Source organism: Propithecus coquereli, unplaced genomic scaffold, assembly GCF_000956105.1.
Source record: "Propithecus coquereli isolate 6110/MARCELLA unplaced genomic scaffold, Pcoq_1.0 Scaffold46, whole genome shotgun sequence".
NCBI classification, from domain to species: domain Eukaryota; kingdom Metazoa; phylum Chordata; class Mammalia; order Primates; family Indriidae; genus Propithecus; species Propithecus coquereli.
In genome coordinates this window covers 807,889-824,345 of record NW_012150396.1, presented here as the reverse complement: position 1 = coordinate 824,345, position 16,457 = coordinate 807,889, and the positions used below count along the sequence as shown (strand labels likewise).

At 37.4% G+C, this 16,457-nt stretch overlaps 1 protein-coding gene across 1 annotated transcript in view; it reads left to right on the top strand.

Annotated features, from left to right (window-relative positions):
- UGT8 (UDP glycosyltransferase 8) overlaps nt 1-16,457 on the top strand; it is a 65,980-nt gene that overhangs the window by 29,104 nt on the left and 20,419 nt on the right. The window contains exons 2-3 of the mRNA XM_012655071.1: nt 13,856-13,998; nt 15,769-15,849. Coding sequence (XP_012510525.1) covers nt 13,856-13,998; nt 15,769-15,849 — 224 coding nt within the window. The remainder of the gene's footprint in view (nt 1-13,855; nt 13,999-15,768; nt 15,850-16,457) is intronic.

Here is a 16,457-nt window from a genome sequence, read left to right as displayed (position 1 = left end):
GGCCTCCCAGAGTGCTGGGATTACAGGCGTGAGCCACTGTGCCCGGCCCCACAGTTTCTATCTCAATCAGAAATGCTACTTCTAGAAAATTATTTCTTTCAACTGAGATTTCACAAGAAAACTAAGCCCTACAGAAAATGATTTGAATGACTGTTTTCTCTCTTCTCTTCAAGATACAGAGCTAGGTACAGAGCTAGTACTGCCACTTCCAGTTACATTCAAGATAAGTCAGTTCATGGCACGTAATGAGATGCTTTGGATAAGGTATTAGGCTTAAATCTCTCACAAAACCAGGGGTCAGAAAGGATCATGGCCAGCTCCTTGAAATACTCCTCTATGCCATGCGATGCTAATAATTCATGATCGTGATGTGGTGGTTTTTGCAATGCCCAGAAATGAAAGTACTTCTTTCTTGTTTCAGGCAAACTTGGTCACGTTGTTGTTTGGTCATTTGCTAGCTTCATGTCAGAGTCATTGCCCTGCAGAAATACATTTCCACCATCATGGGGGACAACCTTTTGCAAAAGTTTTGGAGTTTGAGACACAGCAAAATCCTTTGGAGTTTTGAAAAGTGACTATTGATTTAGGAAAAGAAGCATGTTACTATCCCTAGGATTTATTCTGACCTCTTCATTCTAGAGGTGCGATCCTGGTGTAAAAGTGGACACAATTAGCAACAGCTTGACAATTTCAGTGGCAAATAATTTATCCTTTTTAGAAAGTCATATTGATACCTGTAGAGATTTTATAAAATATATCAATTTTAGTCTAATCCATAAATAGTCTCCAGGCCTATTGTCTGAGATGTTACAAAAGATGTCCACTGCTTTTCTTCTCAAGGGTCTGTGGTAAAAACCCCTGATTTTCTGTTTTGTCATTACTTAACGATGACAGTTAAATAATAATAGCTAATGCCCATTGAGTGCTTTTATATACCATTCTAAGCAATTTCCGTGAATTAAATTTCTTAAGCCTCATAACATCCCTGTAAGGTAAGGACTGCTCTTATCTCCATTTTGCAGATGAGGAAACGCGAGGTCCGAGGAGGCTAAGTGGCTTGCTCACGGTTACAGGGCCAGTGACTGGCAGAAGACAGAATCTGAGCTCAGTTTGCTGACCCCTTGCACATCACCCTCTCTCTGTCCCTTACATCCTTCCGTACCTTTTCCTTGTTCTCACTTGTCAATTGGCAGAACTGTGAACGACATTTTGTGAACATAAACAGATATATCAGTTCATGGATAATGTAGTGTTCTGGCTTATTGGAGTTGGTGTCAGTTCAGGGTCTTGTTTGCCAATCGGAGATTTTCTTATATCCTGAAGAATCCAAATTACGATTAATTCAGCCTTTCTTCTATGGTCCTTTGCCTAGTTGACCTCTCATATATAATGCAAGATTCCTTGTTCTGATTCCCTGTATTCCTCTTCATTGTGTAAGATGGAATGCTGTTCCAGCGCATTTGAGCTTACTCTGAGCAGAAAAGTATGTGCTGACATTTATGTGTTTTACTGACAAAGTGTATGAGAAATGAAGACTATGCACTTCTTGCCTGTGGTAAGGTAGGAGGGTTGTAAATGGCGTGAACGTATATGTTCAGCAGTATCATTTACATGTGACCTCAGACACGCACATGTTCTGTTTTTTATTCTTTATATACTTTTAGTCGGATCAGATTCAGGGTATTTAACGAATGGGATTTAAGCCGTATGTAACAATTTGGGGCAAAGGATTTTTTTTTTTTTTAAATCTTATCATTATAGCACAAAAATGAGATTAAGGGTATATAAAATTTAATTCAATTTTGTCAAGGATCATAATTAAAGAGTATATTTATGAGGAGTAAGCAGCTGGCATATTTTTTAAAAGTCCAGTGGCAGTGCTTAAGGCAGATTCAGGGTATTTAACGAATGGGATTTAAGCCGTATGTAACAATTTGGGGCAAAGGATTTTTTTTTTTTAAATCTTATCATTATAGCACAAAAATGAGATTAAGGGTATATAAAATTTAATTCAATTTTGTCAAGGATCATAATTAAAGAGTATATTTATGAGGAGTAAGCAGCTGGCATATTTTTTAAAAGTCCAGTGGCAGTGCTTAAGGTAGATTAATAGCTATGCACTAAAGCAAATTTTTTTAAAAGAAAGAAAATAAATAGGAAATACAAAGTGTTTACCAGTTATAAAATTGATTAGGATTTCTTTATACATATCATTTTTCCCCCCTTTTTCCAGTGCACTGCAAAGGGGAAGGAAAAATGTACTTTGGGGGGAATATAATACAACAGCCATTCTTTTCATTGAGCAAATAAAAAAACATGAGTTGTTTCAATTTATGTAACTTTATCCTTCTGAGGAACTTAAAATAGTCTGCATTATCTCATAGAGCATATGGCCATGCTAACATTTTAGAATGAAGGGCACTAGACTGGAACTTAGAACTGGAACTCGATTCTAACTCTGCTTCTGATTGCCTCTGGCAGTTAATATCTTGCTTCAGTTTCTTTAGCTGTAAAATAAATTACTAGGACAACATGATACTAGCTTTTCTTTAAATTAATGATGCTGGGGATGATACTGGATTTTCAGATGCAACTTCTCCCTACAGTACTGGAGATTACCAGTATAGTCTGGATAGAATATTCTAGTTTTAAAGCAACCAAATGACCCAGAGATTAGTATTATATTAATAATTTACATTGCGGTTCTTCTCAAACCTACATACCACAGAGGAATAAATTCATTCACCTAGGTGATACTGGGAAAGCCGTATACAGTAAATTATAAGTATGGACATTTATTGAAGGTCTCCTGTTTTTCATTCTTTGTGATTGCATCACTTGGGATGGTGTTTTAATGCACATAGCTACAAATGAGTAAGTAGCCATACTCAGTGGAAGTTTATTTTTGTGTCACATAAAGGAAGTTCTGAGGCGATCCAGGTTGGTCTGGCAGCTCCGAGAAGTCAGCAGGGACCCAGGGTCCTTCAGCACCCTGCTCTGCAGTCCCTGGTGTGCACCTCTCATCCTCCTAGTCAGGATGGCTGCTGGTTCTGGCCATTGGAAGGTTAACTTTTGCTTCTCATTAGCCAGAACATTGGCTAATCAGGTGTCCATACGCCTTCAGCTAAGACTAGAAAATATAGTCTCTACCTGGGCTGCAATATGCCCAGCTAAAAATTGGAAGTTGTTACTAAGAAAGTGGAAGAAATGAATATTATTAAGCAACTAGCAGTCTCTGCCACAATGATGTACCTTTGATTATTTAAAAAATACTTACACTTTATTTATGAATTGAAGTGGACATTTCAGGATAGTATATTCACCTTATGGCTTTATAGTATGCATTCCCTGGTATACCTAGGTGTTTTTCCACTTTGAGAAGTACTGAATTATATGTGATTATTCAAATTCGATACACTGATTTAAAATTATATGTGAACTGAGGCCGGGCGCGGTGGCTCACGCCTGTAATCCTAGCACTCTGGGAGGCCGAGGCGGGCGGATTGTTTGAGCTCAGGAGTTCGAAACCAGCCTGAGCAAGAGCGAGACCCCGTCTCTACTAAAAATAGAAAGAAATTAATCGGAAAACTAAAAATATATAGAAAAAATTAGCAGCTACTCGGGAGGCTGAGGCAGGAGGATCGCTTGAGCCCGGGAGTTTGAGGTTGCTGTGAGCTAGGCTGACGCCACGGCACTCACTCTAGCCTGGGCGAAAGAGTGAGACTCTGTCTCAAAAAAAAAAAATTATATGTGAACTGTTAATTAAATGCAGCAATGTTTTGGGCCAGTGGGTTTTTAACCACACTTGATTGGTATGCAGAGATTTCCCAGGCTGAGGGCATGGGGAGATTCTGCCTCTGCCCCGAGGACCTGGTACGTGTTAGGATCACTGACTCCCCTCTGCCCAGGTGTTACATTCTTTGCAGCGACTCCAGCTGTATAGTCACATTTGTTGCTTTTGCAGTTGTATTATTTCAAAACGACTGGAAATTGCCGGCCCTGGAGCCCTTTTCTTACCAACTGCATGTTCTCCCAAAACCTGTTACAAATAGCACTTGTTGGAGAATTTTTCCACCCTTCCCATCCATCTTATATGTGCGAGCTGTTTTTTAAAGGCTCTTGTTCCTTGAAGCAGTCTGTACATCACTACAACTTACAAATATATTTGTCAATTTTTATTTAAAAATGATATATATGCCTTCTTTTTATGAGATACTTAGTTCAATAGTATGACTATGGTTTCCTGTTTCATTAAAAGAATTGCTCTCCTGGTGATGTTTTGGCTTTCGGTTGCTGGTTTTTAATCTATTTTGAGGCTTATTCAATTTGTCAGAATCAACCCTCAGGTGACAGGAATCCAGGATGAACCCATAAATTCAGAGCTTTTTTTTTTTTTTCTTAACTATTGAGCCCACTCTTTAGCTGATCATATGTATTTCTTGCTTTTCCATAGAAAGGTTTCTCCTCTTTAGATGTGCAAGTTTTCCTTCTATTCTTCACACCTTTCTTACTACATTTTTCCATTGAACATGCCATTCCCTTCGTCTGAAAAGTTGTTTTTCATCCTGCCATATCCTGTCTTCTGATATTGTTGCTGCCGAACAAGGTTCATTTGCTCCCTGCCCAAGAGGAGGCCAGTACTCCAAGTCAGCAGGGCTTAGGGCAGAGAAAGAGTTTAATCCGCATGGCGCTAAGCAGGAAGACAGGAGAAATTTCTCAAACCCGCCTCACCAAGAATTTGGGAGACAGTTTTTAAAGACAGTTTGGCGTAGGCAATTGAGTCTGCTAATTGGCTGGGTTCAGGGCGGAACCATAGTGTTGTAGAAATTGTCTTCTTTGCTGACCAGGTTCTTGGGTGGGGGGTCACAAGACCAGATGAGTCAGTTCCTCGGTATGGGCCGCTGGTCTGGGTGGGTCAGCTGTTCCACTGGGATGCGGGGCCTGGGAAAGTATCTCAGAAACTACTCCTAAGTTTCAAAAGGTGGTGTTATCTGTGGAGGAAGCCAAGAATCTTTATGATCACCAGCTATGTGGCTCCAGAGTGGCAATTATAGAGAATAAAACAGGGGGACAGCTACTAAGTATTATTATTATTATTTTTAGCTAGGCCCTTACCACAGTTCTCGCCCTGCACCCAGCCAATTATTAACTTTTGTGAAGGGCAGTTTCAATATCATAAACTTTCCTACCTGAAACTAACCTTTTCAAAAACTCCTGACTTGATGGATCCTGGAAAAATCTGATCTCCACTTATACTCAACATTTCTTCTGTAATTTTGTTCTCAGACTGCCCAATCTTAAACTCAGATTTTTAGAACTTGATGAAATATTTGAGATCTTTGACAGCACATTTTTTCCATATACGTGTTAATTTAGAAGGGATATTGTGTTACCTATTTTCCTAATTTTTCATTCTAGTGGATAGTTTTTCTAACCAATTTTCCTTTGGAGCAATATAATAAAATTAAGTATATCAAGAAAATATGTGAACAGTTTGATGTGAAAAGACTTGACAAGTTATACTTGACTCTATTTTTCCTCAGTTGAGACTACTTGAAGTGTCCTTTTCTAATGTTACTTAAGTTTCTTCTTTAGACATGTTTCTTTTATAAATATAAAAGTCCCACCACATGCCCTTTTAATTTTATGTGACATTTAAGACAATTTCAAGATTAAAACAAGTACTTGGTGGTTTTCCATATATATGTCGCTCTGCCCTCATGCTAGAATGCTCTAATAAGGGTTTCCTTCCTGCCCTTTGCTACAAAAATAACTCACATTTGTACGCTCTTTAAGGTGCTTGCTGTTAAGCATACAGAGTTCGTCAGTCTCTGGTATTTAGGAATGGAGTAGACAACATGAACTTGTGGTCCCAGAGATCTTAAGGCATCTTCGAAATGTGTTTTAAATTAACAATTAATGTATAATGTACCTGAAATGCTGAAGTATAACTTCAGTTATCCTAAGTTACCATGTAAAACATTTTGGGAAAATACACATAGATTTCTGAAAAGACAGTTTACAAATGAACCTTTGGATTAAACTCATTTATAAGTTGGGTTTTTATATTGGTTTGATTTAGCAAAACAGTGAAAATTGAGTATTAGCTAATTTTTATTGAATGTACATGAATTATGGGCAATACACTGTTTTGGGTGCCTTGAAATTCAAGGAATTAAAGTCTCCTTAAGGAGGTGATATATGTCTATGAATAATTTTATAACTCATTCAAATATGAACACTATCATAAGAGCGCTATAAAATGCTGTCAAAGAAGAGAAATAGTAACTTCTTAAACTTGGTAAGATCAGACAAGAATTGCTGTAGTAGGTGGCATTTGAGCTCACTTTGCTAGGTAGACAGAAGTACTGTCCAGCAAGGGAATCAGAATGAACAAAGTCACCAGAGCGGGCAGGGACAGGGTCAGCTAAGAGAGCGTAGAATGACCTAGTGTGGTAGGAGGTAAGAAACAGATGGTCTTGGATGTCAGTTGGTAGTTGGACCAATGAAAATTTTAAGATCTTTGTCATGAATAAAGTTAGGGGAAAAAAAACTAGTACTGAGAACTTGAGCACTGGGCATTGAGGGGAGATTACTTAGTAAGACTTTTTAAACATACTGGTTGGGATTGGGCAGTGAACTTTTATGAGAGGGCCCAGGAGTTAAAAAGAAATTGGTGAGAAAGCATATTTTGGGCTGCTTATTCAAAGATATAACTTTACTACGGACTTCTCCAGTAACATAGCATTATTGGAAAAAAGTCTTGGTATTAGAACAGTAGAAGAGCAGATAAGTCCAAATTTTAGGTTCACAGAACTGACTCTGTCGTATATAATGTGATGAAGGAACACTCTTGTCGGAGCAGTGCCTGGAGGGGAGGCAGAGGTCCTAGCAACCTGAAACAGCTATGTTTGGTAACTGATATTTATTCTTCATTTATATGGTCTTTGCTGGGTCTAACTGGGATTGTTCTCTTATTCTGATCTTCCTATTGTCTATCCAGGCAGAGAATGAGATTTGTCTTTAAATTGTCTTTATATAAGGCAGTACATGGAAGAGTACCCAGTCTAGCAGGCACGGTGACCATGACTTGGCATGTTTCTGCCCGAGGTATAAATGCTTACCCTCAGATGACCAACTTACTCATCCCAGGATCAGTGCACCATTGCCCACACCCTTCTGGGTCATTGACTTTGTTTCACAGGAGGAGTTTACTTCCTGAATAGTTGCAGAAATAGATTGTAGAAATGGGAAGTGAAATGGAAGAGAAGGAACAGTTCCTAGTTTTACAGTTTGTGTTGTCACTCACCCTATAAAAGTTTAATCAAAGACTTCTCTTGCCTTCTTGACCATATACACTATTCATGCTCATCAGATAGAAACACTAAGTTAATGGAAATATCCATGATGTCATAGTCATAGGATATGATTTTACTGCATATTTTGGTCTTTGTCTAGCTTCATATGTACTGTGTTAGGCATTTGGGAGAAGCTTACTTAGGTGTACTCTGATGCTGTCATTGGCCTGGAAGGATCTATTTGAGTGATTGACTCTGGAAATGATATGAACTAGATTAGTTTTAGCCAAATTCTGTGTTTACTATTTTTCCATCCATAGGTTTATACTCTAGAAACACCAAATATCGGTATTGTAATATTAGAAAAGGAGAAATTTTCTTTAATTTATGAAAGGATTCTTTAGTTGGCAGTGGATTTTTGACACTTTGGTTAATTGAACTGACTATATGTGTATTTCTAATTGGTTTAGAAATATTAGCATACAACTATTAATTGCTTATCACCAAACTATTCCTTTGGAAATTCAACTTTGAAATCAAGAGAAACTGGGATATAATTTATAGAGATTTATTTTCGGACTCTCCATTTCCCCAGCAAACAGGGAGGAAATAAGGCAAAGGTAATGTTAATGAGCTGACAGTAAGCTCATGAGTTTGCATTGGACTCTGAACTTCTGGGCAGGAAACCATATCTTGCTCTTTTATATACTTGGCACTGAGTAAGTGCCTGGCACATAGAAGGTGACCAATAAGTTTGTTTAACTCATTGAATTATTAATGAAACAAATATGCCTGCAGATTAAAAAAAGGGCCCTGCACTGCGTCCCTCTTGGTAATATGAGTAGATTTCAAAAGGGAATGTCAGTACCAGAATGATTTTAGAAAAATACAAGGTAAATATTACATTTTCTCCATTGAAGTATTGATGAGGACCATAGATTCATGGCTTAGAACTAGGTTCTTTGGTATTATTAGGTCTCAACCATTTCCTTATTTACCTTGAAGAGATAATGTGTTTAAAATTACAAAGGCGTTCGGCGACTGTTAACTTTCTATTCTCCCTACTCTTTTCTGCGTAAAGAATTCCAGGGACTTCAAGCAGATCTTAGTGTTGTTTTTAAAATCCATTTGTGACTCTTCAGAAAGGAACCAAATGAAGATACACTGAGATATGCCAGTCCCTAGAGCTGGAAAAACCACCCTGGTGACATTTAAACAACCACTTATTATGCCCATACGAGACTCGGATAGGGAATCTCTCTATCTAGGTCTGGAATTCAGATAGGGAAGGGTGGGAACAACTGTTCTGTGCTCCAAATTGTCTGGACTCTCAGCTGGAAGACTCAAGAGCTAGAGGGTGAGGTCATCTTCAAGCTCTTCCAGTCACAAGTTGGTGTTTTATATTGGCTGCTGGCTAAAATCTTAGTTGGTCTATTAGCTACCACACCTGCACTTGGCCTCTCCACATTGCATTGTTTTACTGATAGCATGGTGGTTGGATACCAAGGGTGAACATTCCAAGACAGAAACAGGTGGCACCCGTACCCTTTGGTATGACATAGTCTCGGAAGTCACATAGTATTGCTTCTGTACTCTATTGATCAGAGAAGTCACGAGCCTGCCCAGGTTTATGGAGTATGGACATAGTCCCACATGATGGGGAGGTTCTGAGAGCACATGTAGGCCTGGAAATATTGCTTTAGGTCTTTAGGGGAAAATACAACCTGCCATACAATATAATTCCTATGTCTTTTGCTACAACTTTATAATTTTCAGGTATGATTAATTATTTATATCTCCCTAGATTTTTACCAAGTAGACTTACCAATTCCCTATTCCCTATATGTAGTTGTTTTTTTTAATAATTTTCAGTTCAGTGTGTTAATCAGTTCTGAAATTGATGGTGAGAAGTTTAAATTTATAACTAAAAATTAATAGATCATCTACATTATTTTCCATAATAAAATAAAATTTTATTGATTTAATTTGCATCCAAAAATTCTGAGGTATTTTTGTTTTGCTTTTTTTCTCCAAAACAGAGTTTATTTCGGAATAGCCAGGGTTTGCAATGCTGGATACACATGCTAGGGTGGACCATAGGTCCATCTGGGGGGCGGGGGTAAAGGGAAGCTTTTAAAGGCAAACAGAAGTCCATGTAAGCTGTTTTGACACAAACATCATTGGTTATGGGGGCTTATTACAGGTAGTAGTATTTGTTCATGGGTGATATTGGCTGTTGCTAGTAAACCATGTTTCTCATGTGTAATTGCCAAATTGAAAGCTGTATTCCTTTTGTTTTCTTTCTTTTGTAATATAACAATCACTTCAAAATACATTTTTAAAAATAGCACATTTATAGAACATTTGCACAGTTCTAAGATGTTTTTTATTTGAACCACCTGAGAGTAATTTTCCTATATGATACCTTATAACCCCCAACACATTTCATACACACAAGGACATTCTCCTACATAACCATAATTCAGAGCGTCAGGATTAGGAAATTAACAACGATGTATTACTACCACCTAAATCTTACAACTCTTTGAAGTTTTGCAAGATTCTCTAGTAGTGTCCTTTATAAGGAAAGGATCCAGTTAAGAATCATGCATTGCCTTTATTTGCCACGTATCTTTAGACTTGAAAGTTTATTCAGTGTGTGTGTGTGTGTGTGTTTTTTTTTTTTGACTGTCATGAATTTGATGCTGTTGAAGATTACAGGTCTGTTATTTTATAGAATGTCCCTCAGTTGGAGCTTACTTTAGTTCCTCATAATTAGATTCAGGAGATGCACCCTTGGCAGCAGAACGAATGCTGTGCTCTGCATATTGCATCTAATTAGGTGGTGCATGGTTTTGACTTGTTCCATCATTGATGATGTCCACTTTGATCGCTTAAGGTGTTAATGTCCCAGGCTTCTTCCCTGTCACGTTATTAAATTTTACCTTGGTAGTCAATCAGAATTTGAAACTATGTAAATATTCTTTATCGGTCTCTGTGTTCCTATGGATAACACTGTGATTATCATAAAGAAAGTGAAGGTTGTTTCTCTTGTTTTCTCTGGAAGGCAGGCAGAACAGGTAGACTGGCTGGCAGGTCTACCTTTATTTTGTCTAGGCAGATCACAATTTAGTAGTTAAACTTGAGTGTAAAAAAGAGACATTTCTCTAAAGTGCCCAATCGTCTCTTACATTCTAGGGAAAAGACAGTCTTACTTATCTAGTTAATGGAATGGAAAAATCAATTTACTTATCGTTTATCCTTTCAAGGATTTAGGTTACGCTTAGCTTTCTTAATTTATTAAAATAAGTACTGAGTACCTCTTCTTTCTATGCCTTTATCCCTCCACTTTACACCCCTGTTCTCATTCTTGATGGCAAATAACTATGTTCAAATCTCTTCCATTCTTCCCAAACCTCTGGATTCTCAATTTCCTTGTCTAACCTAAAAAAGCTTTAAATGTCATTTATGGGCTAATATTTTTTTCTGGTGAGAATTTCACCTCTGTTTATTTAGTATTTCTGTCCTTTTTTCTATCCAGTGGTTACCTTCTGTAGCACCTCAGTACCTTTCCATGATCTTATCCTTGGGATATGCCTGCTGCTTGTGTGCAGTTTCTTGAAGGTCTTAAGAACCTTGAAAATTTAACTCTTTTCAAAGTCAAATCAGGGTTTCAAATTTTGCTTACCACTATTAATTGTAACTGTACTGGCAACAATTAAAAGCCTTATGAGAAAGAAAAACAAGTACTGCAGAACGGTGGAAATGAATACATCCTTCTTGGTGCTTATTTCATTTTCCTGAACTTTCACTGTGTTGATAAAAGCATCTTCTGAGATTTTAAAAAATAGAATCATCACCTTGACATTGATCTCTCTATTGCTTCTTTAGGTTAATTGTAGCTTAAACCCCAATCTGGGAAATCATTTGAGCTTTCTGCAAAACTGACAAGTAGATTTGATCCTACATGTAAAATATTTTTTGTACTACTTCTCCTTTACGTATTTTAACCAGCTGTATTCTGAAGAATCTATATAACATGGTGAACAGAATGTAACTGAGTGAAAATATTTTGGTGCAGAATGACTCTTTTTTTTTTTTTCCTTTTCTCAAAGTGGATATCATTCAGTCCATAATCTATGCATTATTTATCAGACATTCTGGCTAGGGAAAAGAACTGGGTAATTTTTATTTGACAAAACACTTTTATTTATTTAATCTCATTTAATCTTCACAATGTCCCTGTAAAATATTATCAGCATTTTTAGAGATGGGGAAGCTGGGCCTCAGAGAGACTTGGCGACTCGACTAAGGTTATACAGCAAACTGTGGAATTGGCGTTTGACACAAATCTCCAGCCAAACAAATCAGTGAAAACTATGGTTGGCACATTTTTTTTTTTTTTTTGAATGATGACTTTTATATTTTCAGTGGTATTTTTTTTAGTAAGTCTTGGTTAACTATCTTAGCAGTAGGCAGAGATCACATTTGATGTCCCAAGATGTTTTTTTAAAACATTTTGTGTCAAAATGTTCATTATTATTTTAGGGCCTCACTCTCCCTTCTAAGCCAAGTGGAGTATTATCTTCTAAAAATACTGAGTACTTTTCCTGAAGGAAACCATGATGAGTACAATTTTTTTCTATTCCCTTCCATATCAGTAAAGGCTATGTATGGTATTTAAATACACCATATGCGTTCAGATCATTCTACCGTACACTTATATTTAAGTACATCCAGCTTAGGACTGTGCATGAAATTAAAATTTTAAATCAGTTTGCTCTTGTTCATTACTTTGAATCCACAGATAACACCATTAAATTTTCAGCACACGTGATGTTCTTGGTAAATGTAGCAGAATATAAGTTAAAAGCTTTAATCCAAAGTTGATATAGCCTCTTTTTTTTTTATATACAGATGTTCCTTGACTTACAATAGGGTTATGTCCTGATAACCCATTGTTAAGTTGAATACATTGAAGGTGAAATGCATTTAATATACCCGACATACCAACATCACAGCTTAGCCTGGCCTACCTTAAACTTGCTCAGAACACTTTGCATTAGTCTAAGTTGGGCAAAATCACTTGGCAACACAGTGCACTGTAGAGTATTGGTCCCTTACCCTCATGATTGTGTGGCTGACTGGGAGCTGCGACTCACTGCTGCGGCCCAGCATCTGGAGAGAGAGTACAGGTACCGTCTATCTCTAGCCCCGGGAAAGGTCAAAATTCAAAGTACAATTTCTTAATGTGTATGGCTTTCCCACCATCATAAAGTTGAAAAATCATAGATTGGAGATAGTCTGTATAAACTCCATAGATAGATTCTCCTAGAAAATAAGGTGTTTTGGTAAGGTTTTCTTCCTTACCAAATAATTACAGGCTGTTTTACTCAATAGCTAGAAGGATGTAGGTGTGCCATCGTCACTCTTGGTCATGTAGTGGCACTAATTAATTCAAGGCATAAAGTCCGGTTCCCCCTCCCCTGCTAAGAATGATTGCAATACAGCAAGTTAACACAAATTTCTTTAAGTGATAAAAAGGAAAGGGGAAAAGGGAAAGAAAACTTAGGCTTAATGTTCCATTTAAGTGCTTAATTAAGCTGCACAGGGATTCTGTTGTGATGATGATTCTTGTTGTGAAGTGTACCCCTTAGCTGCAAATTAGATTATGTTAGAAAGAGGTATGAAACGTAAAACCATGACTGACGCAGCCATCTCCATAGCTCATTCGTCCTGAGCCGGAGACCTGCAGGGTCTGTGAGCTCTGACAGCTGGCTCTGCACCTTATGAATGCAGAGTGGGTGAGGTCCCTGCTTTCATGACTATGCTCTAGCACTAAGTGTGTAATGCTGTCCATATAAATGGACAGCAAGTTTTGTTGTCCTTACAGTGGAATTAGCGTGTTCCTCAAAGTGCTGTGGCTTTATCATTAATAGTTTGCATTTGGGAAATTGAAGCTCAGTGTCTTTGGCAAAGATTTATTCAAAGGGATGACTTTCCATTAAAAACAAGCTTGTGTCTTGTATTATAGCTGGTATGTACCATTAAAAACAAGCTTGTAGAATAAAATAAAGCAAGGTGGTATCCCTTAAAGTGAACTGCTTTCATTTTCAATACAAATAAATCATATTGACAAAAATTTTTCAAAGACACATTAATGGATTTTTGTCAGTATGATTGATTTGTCATGTATTCAATCCACGTCTTTTGCTTGTATCCTCATACATATTTATCTGACCATGTATCAAACATCATTTTCAGATTTTTGACTTCTGTCTGTGACTTAGGCCATTAGCTACTGATTTTTTTTTTTTTTTGGTTTATTACATATTGATCTTACCAAGTAAACCATATGCCCTTCTTATTTCAGTTAGTGTTGTCAAATGAAATATTTTAAAGAAAAGCAGTTAGTGGAAAATATATCCTCATCTTTCTAATTGTTTAAGAAAATTACCTGAAGGTTGTTTTTTTTTTTTTTTAAACTGGGCTGTCGATGAGGCTGATCATGAACTATACAGTTCTTCACAAATTAACTGCCATGTTTTGATTTACAGGATCTCCAAAGGTGGGTAAATGGTGCTAATGAGCATGGCTTTGTCCTGGTATCTTTTGGAGCCGGTGTCAAGTATCTGTCTGAAGACATTGCTAACAAACTGGCAGGAGCCCTGGGGAGATTGCCTCAGAAGGTGATTTGGAGGTAAGGTAATAATGCAGATGGTTTCTTTGCTGTTAGTTTTCAGTATGCCCGTGTTTGGCCCACAGGTCCCAGTAAAGAACAGCACATGGAGTCCCTAGCAAAATTAGCAGGATGCCCCTGACTTTTCATTTTGTTCCTTAGCGTATTGAAATCTAGGAAGTAATTCACAGGACTATGATGGATAAAGAGACCTGTAACTCATAGCATAAAAAGAAGGTAAGATTTCACATGATGTATCCTTGTGTTGGATGCTCTTTTATATTCTACCCTCAATTACTCTATTATTTATTGTCATTTAAAAAGATTTTAGTTATAATTGCATACCTTTCTATATAGTCCTTCAATTCAGTTTTGGAATGAGGTAGACAATGATGGATGAAGAAATAAATAGGTAAAATATTTCATGGACTCTTTTAGACATCCCCTTTGTCTCCTTCACAAATACTTTTGATGTGTTTAAGAAACCAGGCCTTTAAAAACACAGTAACTTACCAGTTAACACTGGTCAGGATCGACCCATGGATTGATCTCTGCTTCCTTTGGGAGGCACTGCTAACCCATGTCTGTCTCTGGAATTTCCAACCTGGTGTTTACAAATCAGACCTGAACACTTTATTTAGCACATATTTATACCACTACTGTTGGGCTCTAGGGATATAGTTGTGAAAAACATTGGTCTCACAGTTTCTGCCACAATTAGAATAAAGTGTCTCTCAAGCCATTACAAGTAGGCTCTGAGTAATAGATTTTCCCTTTATAATAACTGCATGAGAATTAGTTCCCTCCCCCTGGCTGATGTATGAAATGGATACATATTGTATTCTAACTGCTCCGGACTTTTCCCTTCAGAGTCTAGTCTCATTGGGTTTCCTCTCCTTGACTTAACCCAGAAAGCGCCTCTCCTGCTTTATTTAGGACAGTTTGTGCTCAGCGCGGACTCTTTTGTCATTCTTTTAGTTGTTAAGCATGGTTTATCTTTTAAAGATGAGACAGGATCCTAACAGCCTAATTATCTTGTTTTTCCACAGAACTCCCATCTCTGGGGCCAAGCTAATAAAGAGTACTTTCTTCTTTCTTTCAATACTTGTGTGTTTGCTCAGGCTCTGGGTGTCAAGGATTAGGGCCACTAGCTGCCTAGGGGTGGGCCTTCCTGGCCCTTCATGCTTCAGCTGCTTGGTGTTGGTGGGGAATGACTTCAGGCATTGGTTTGTTTGGTTGCTTTTTTGTCATCTGTTTATAGGTGAAAGGAGCCCGTGGAAGATGACATTTCTGTATAAGCAAATTTATCCTTCAATCAATGAAAGTTTTTTTGATTAGAATTTAGGCTGGCTGTGATGGTTTACACCTGTAATCCCAGCACTTCGAGAAGCCAAGGCAGGAGGTTCACTGAGGCCAGGAATTCAAGGCTAGCCTGGGGAACAAGCAAGACCCTATCTCTACAAAAAAAAAAAATTAGCCAGGCATGGTGGCGCATGCCTCTAGGCCTAACCACTCAGGAGGTTGAGGCGGAAGGATTGCTTGAGACTCTGGGAGTGGGAGGTTGCGGTGCATTGTTATTGCGCCACTGCACTCCAGCCTGGGTGACAAAGTGAGACCCCGTCTCTAAAAAAGAAATACAATCAAATTTTTACTGTTACTGAAGCATGGCTTTATTTGTAAGAATATCAACAAAAGATCACGTAACATGTTAAATCTTAATATTTTAACCAGAGAGCCCATACCATAAGATTTGATTTTTGAAAGATTTTATTTTTCTGTTGTACATTTTAGGTTTTCTGGACCCAAACCAAAGAATCTAGGAAACAACACTAAGCTAATAGAATGGTTACCACAAAATGACCTGCTTGGTAAGTCAGTGACATGTTGGTGCTTACTTGGCTGTTAGATTTTAATTATGCAAATGTGATTTTTTTTTTTTTTACTTGAGAGCATCGTACAATATGGAGGTAGTTTATGATAGAGTCAGTCATTCTGTTCCCCCCACCCTTTCTTTGTTGTTCTGAGTATCTCAAGTTTTAAATTCCTGGCCAACATTTCAAATCTTTACTTACTGTAAAACTGTAATCATTTGGGATTATGTATGAAAATTTAGACTAGTCACCAATTTTAACTACCTGGAAAATATACTTAATCAGCTATATAAATTAGCAATGAATAAAGCTATTCCTGATTAGGCTAAAGTAATAAAACAATGAAAATGAAGATTTGGCTTATGGCTTTATTACAGATTTGTCTGAAACCAAAGAGAAGCAGAAGGCCAGGGGAATAATTGATTTATTTTAACTTTAATTGGGTAATCTGCCTCTTTCCTCCTAATTCACCAGGCATTTTTGAAGCATTATTTATTTTATTTCTTGGGATTATGTTCCTCAATTCAAAATAATTTTTATATGCATATCATTTAAATTCAAATATACTTAAAAAATTTAACACCATGTTCAATAAGCATATAGTAAAAA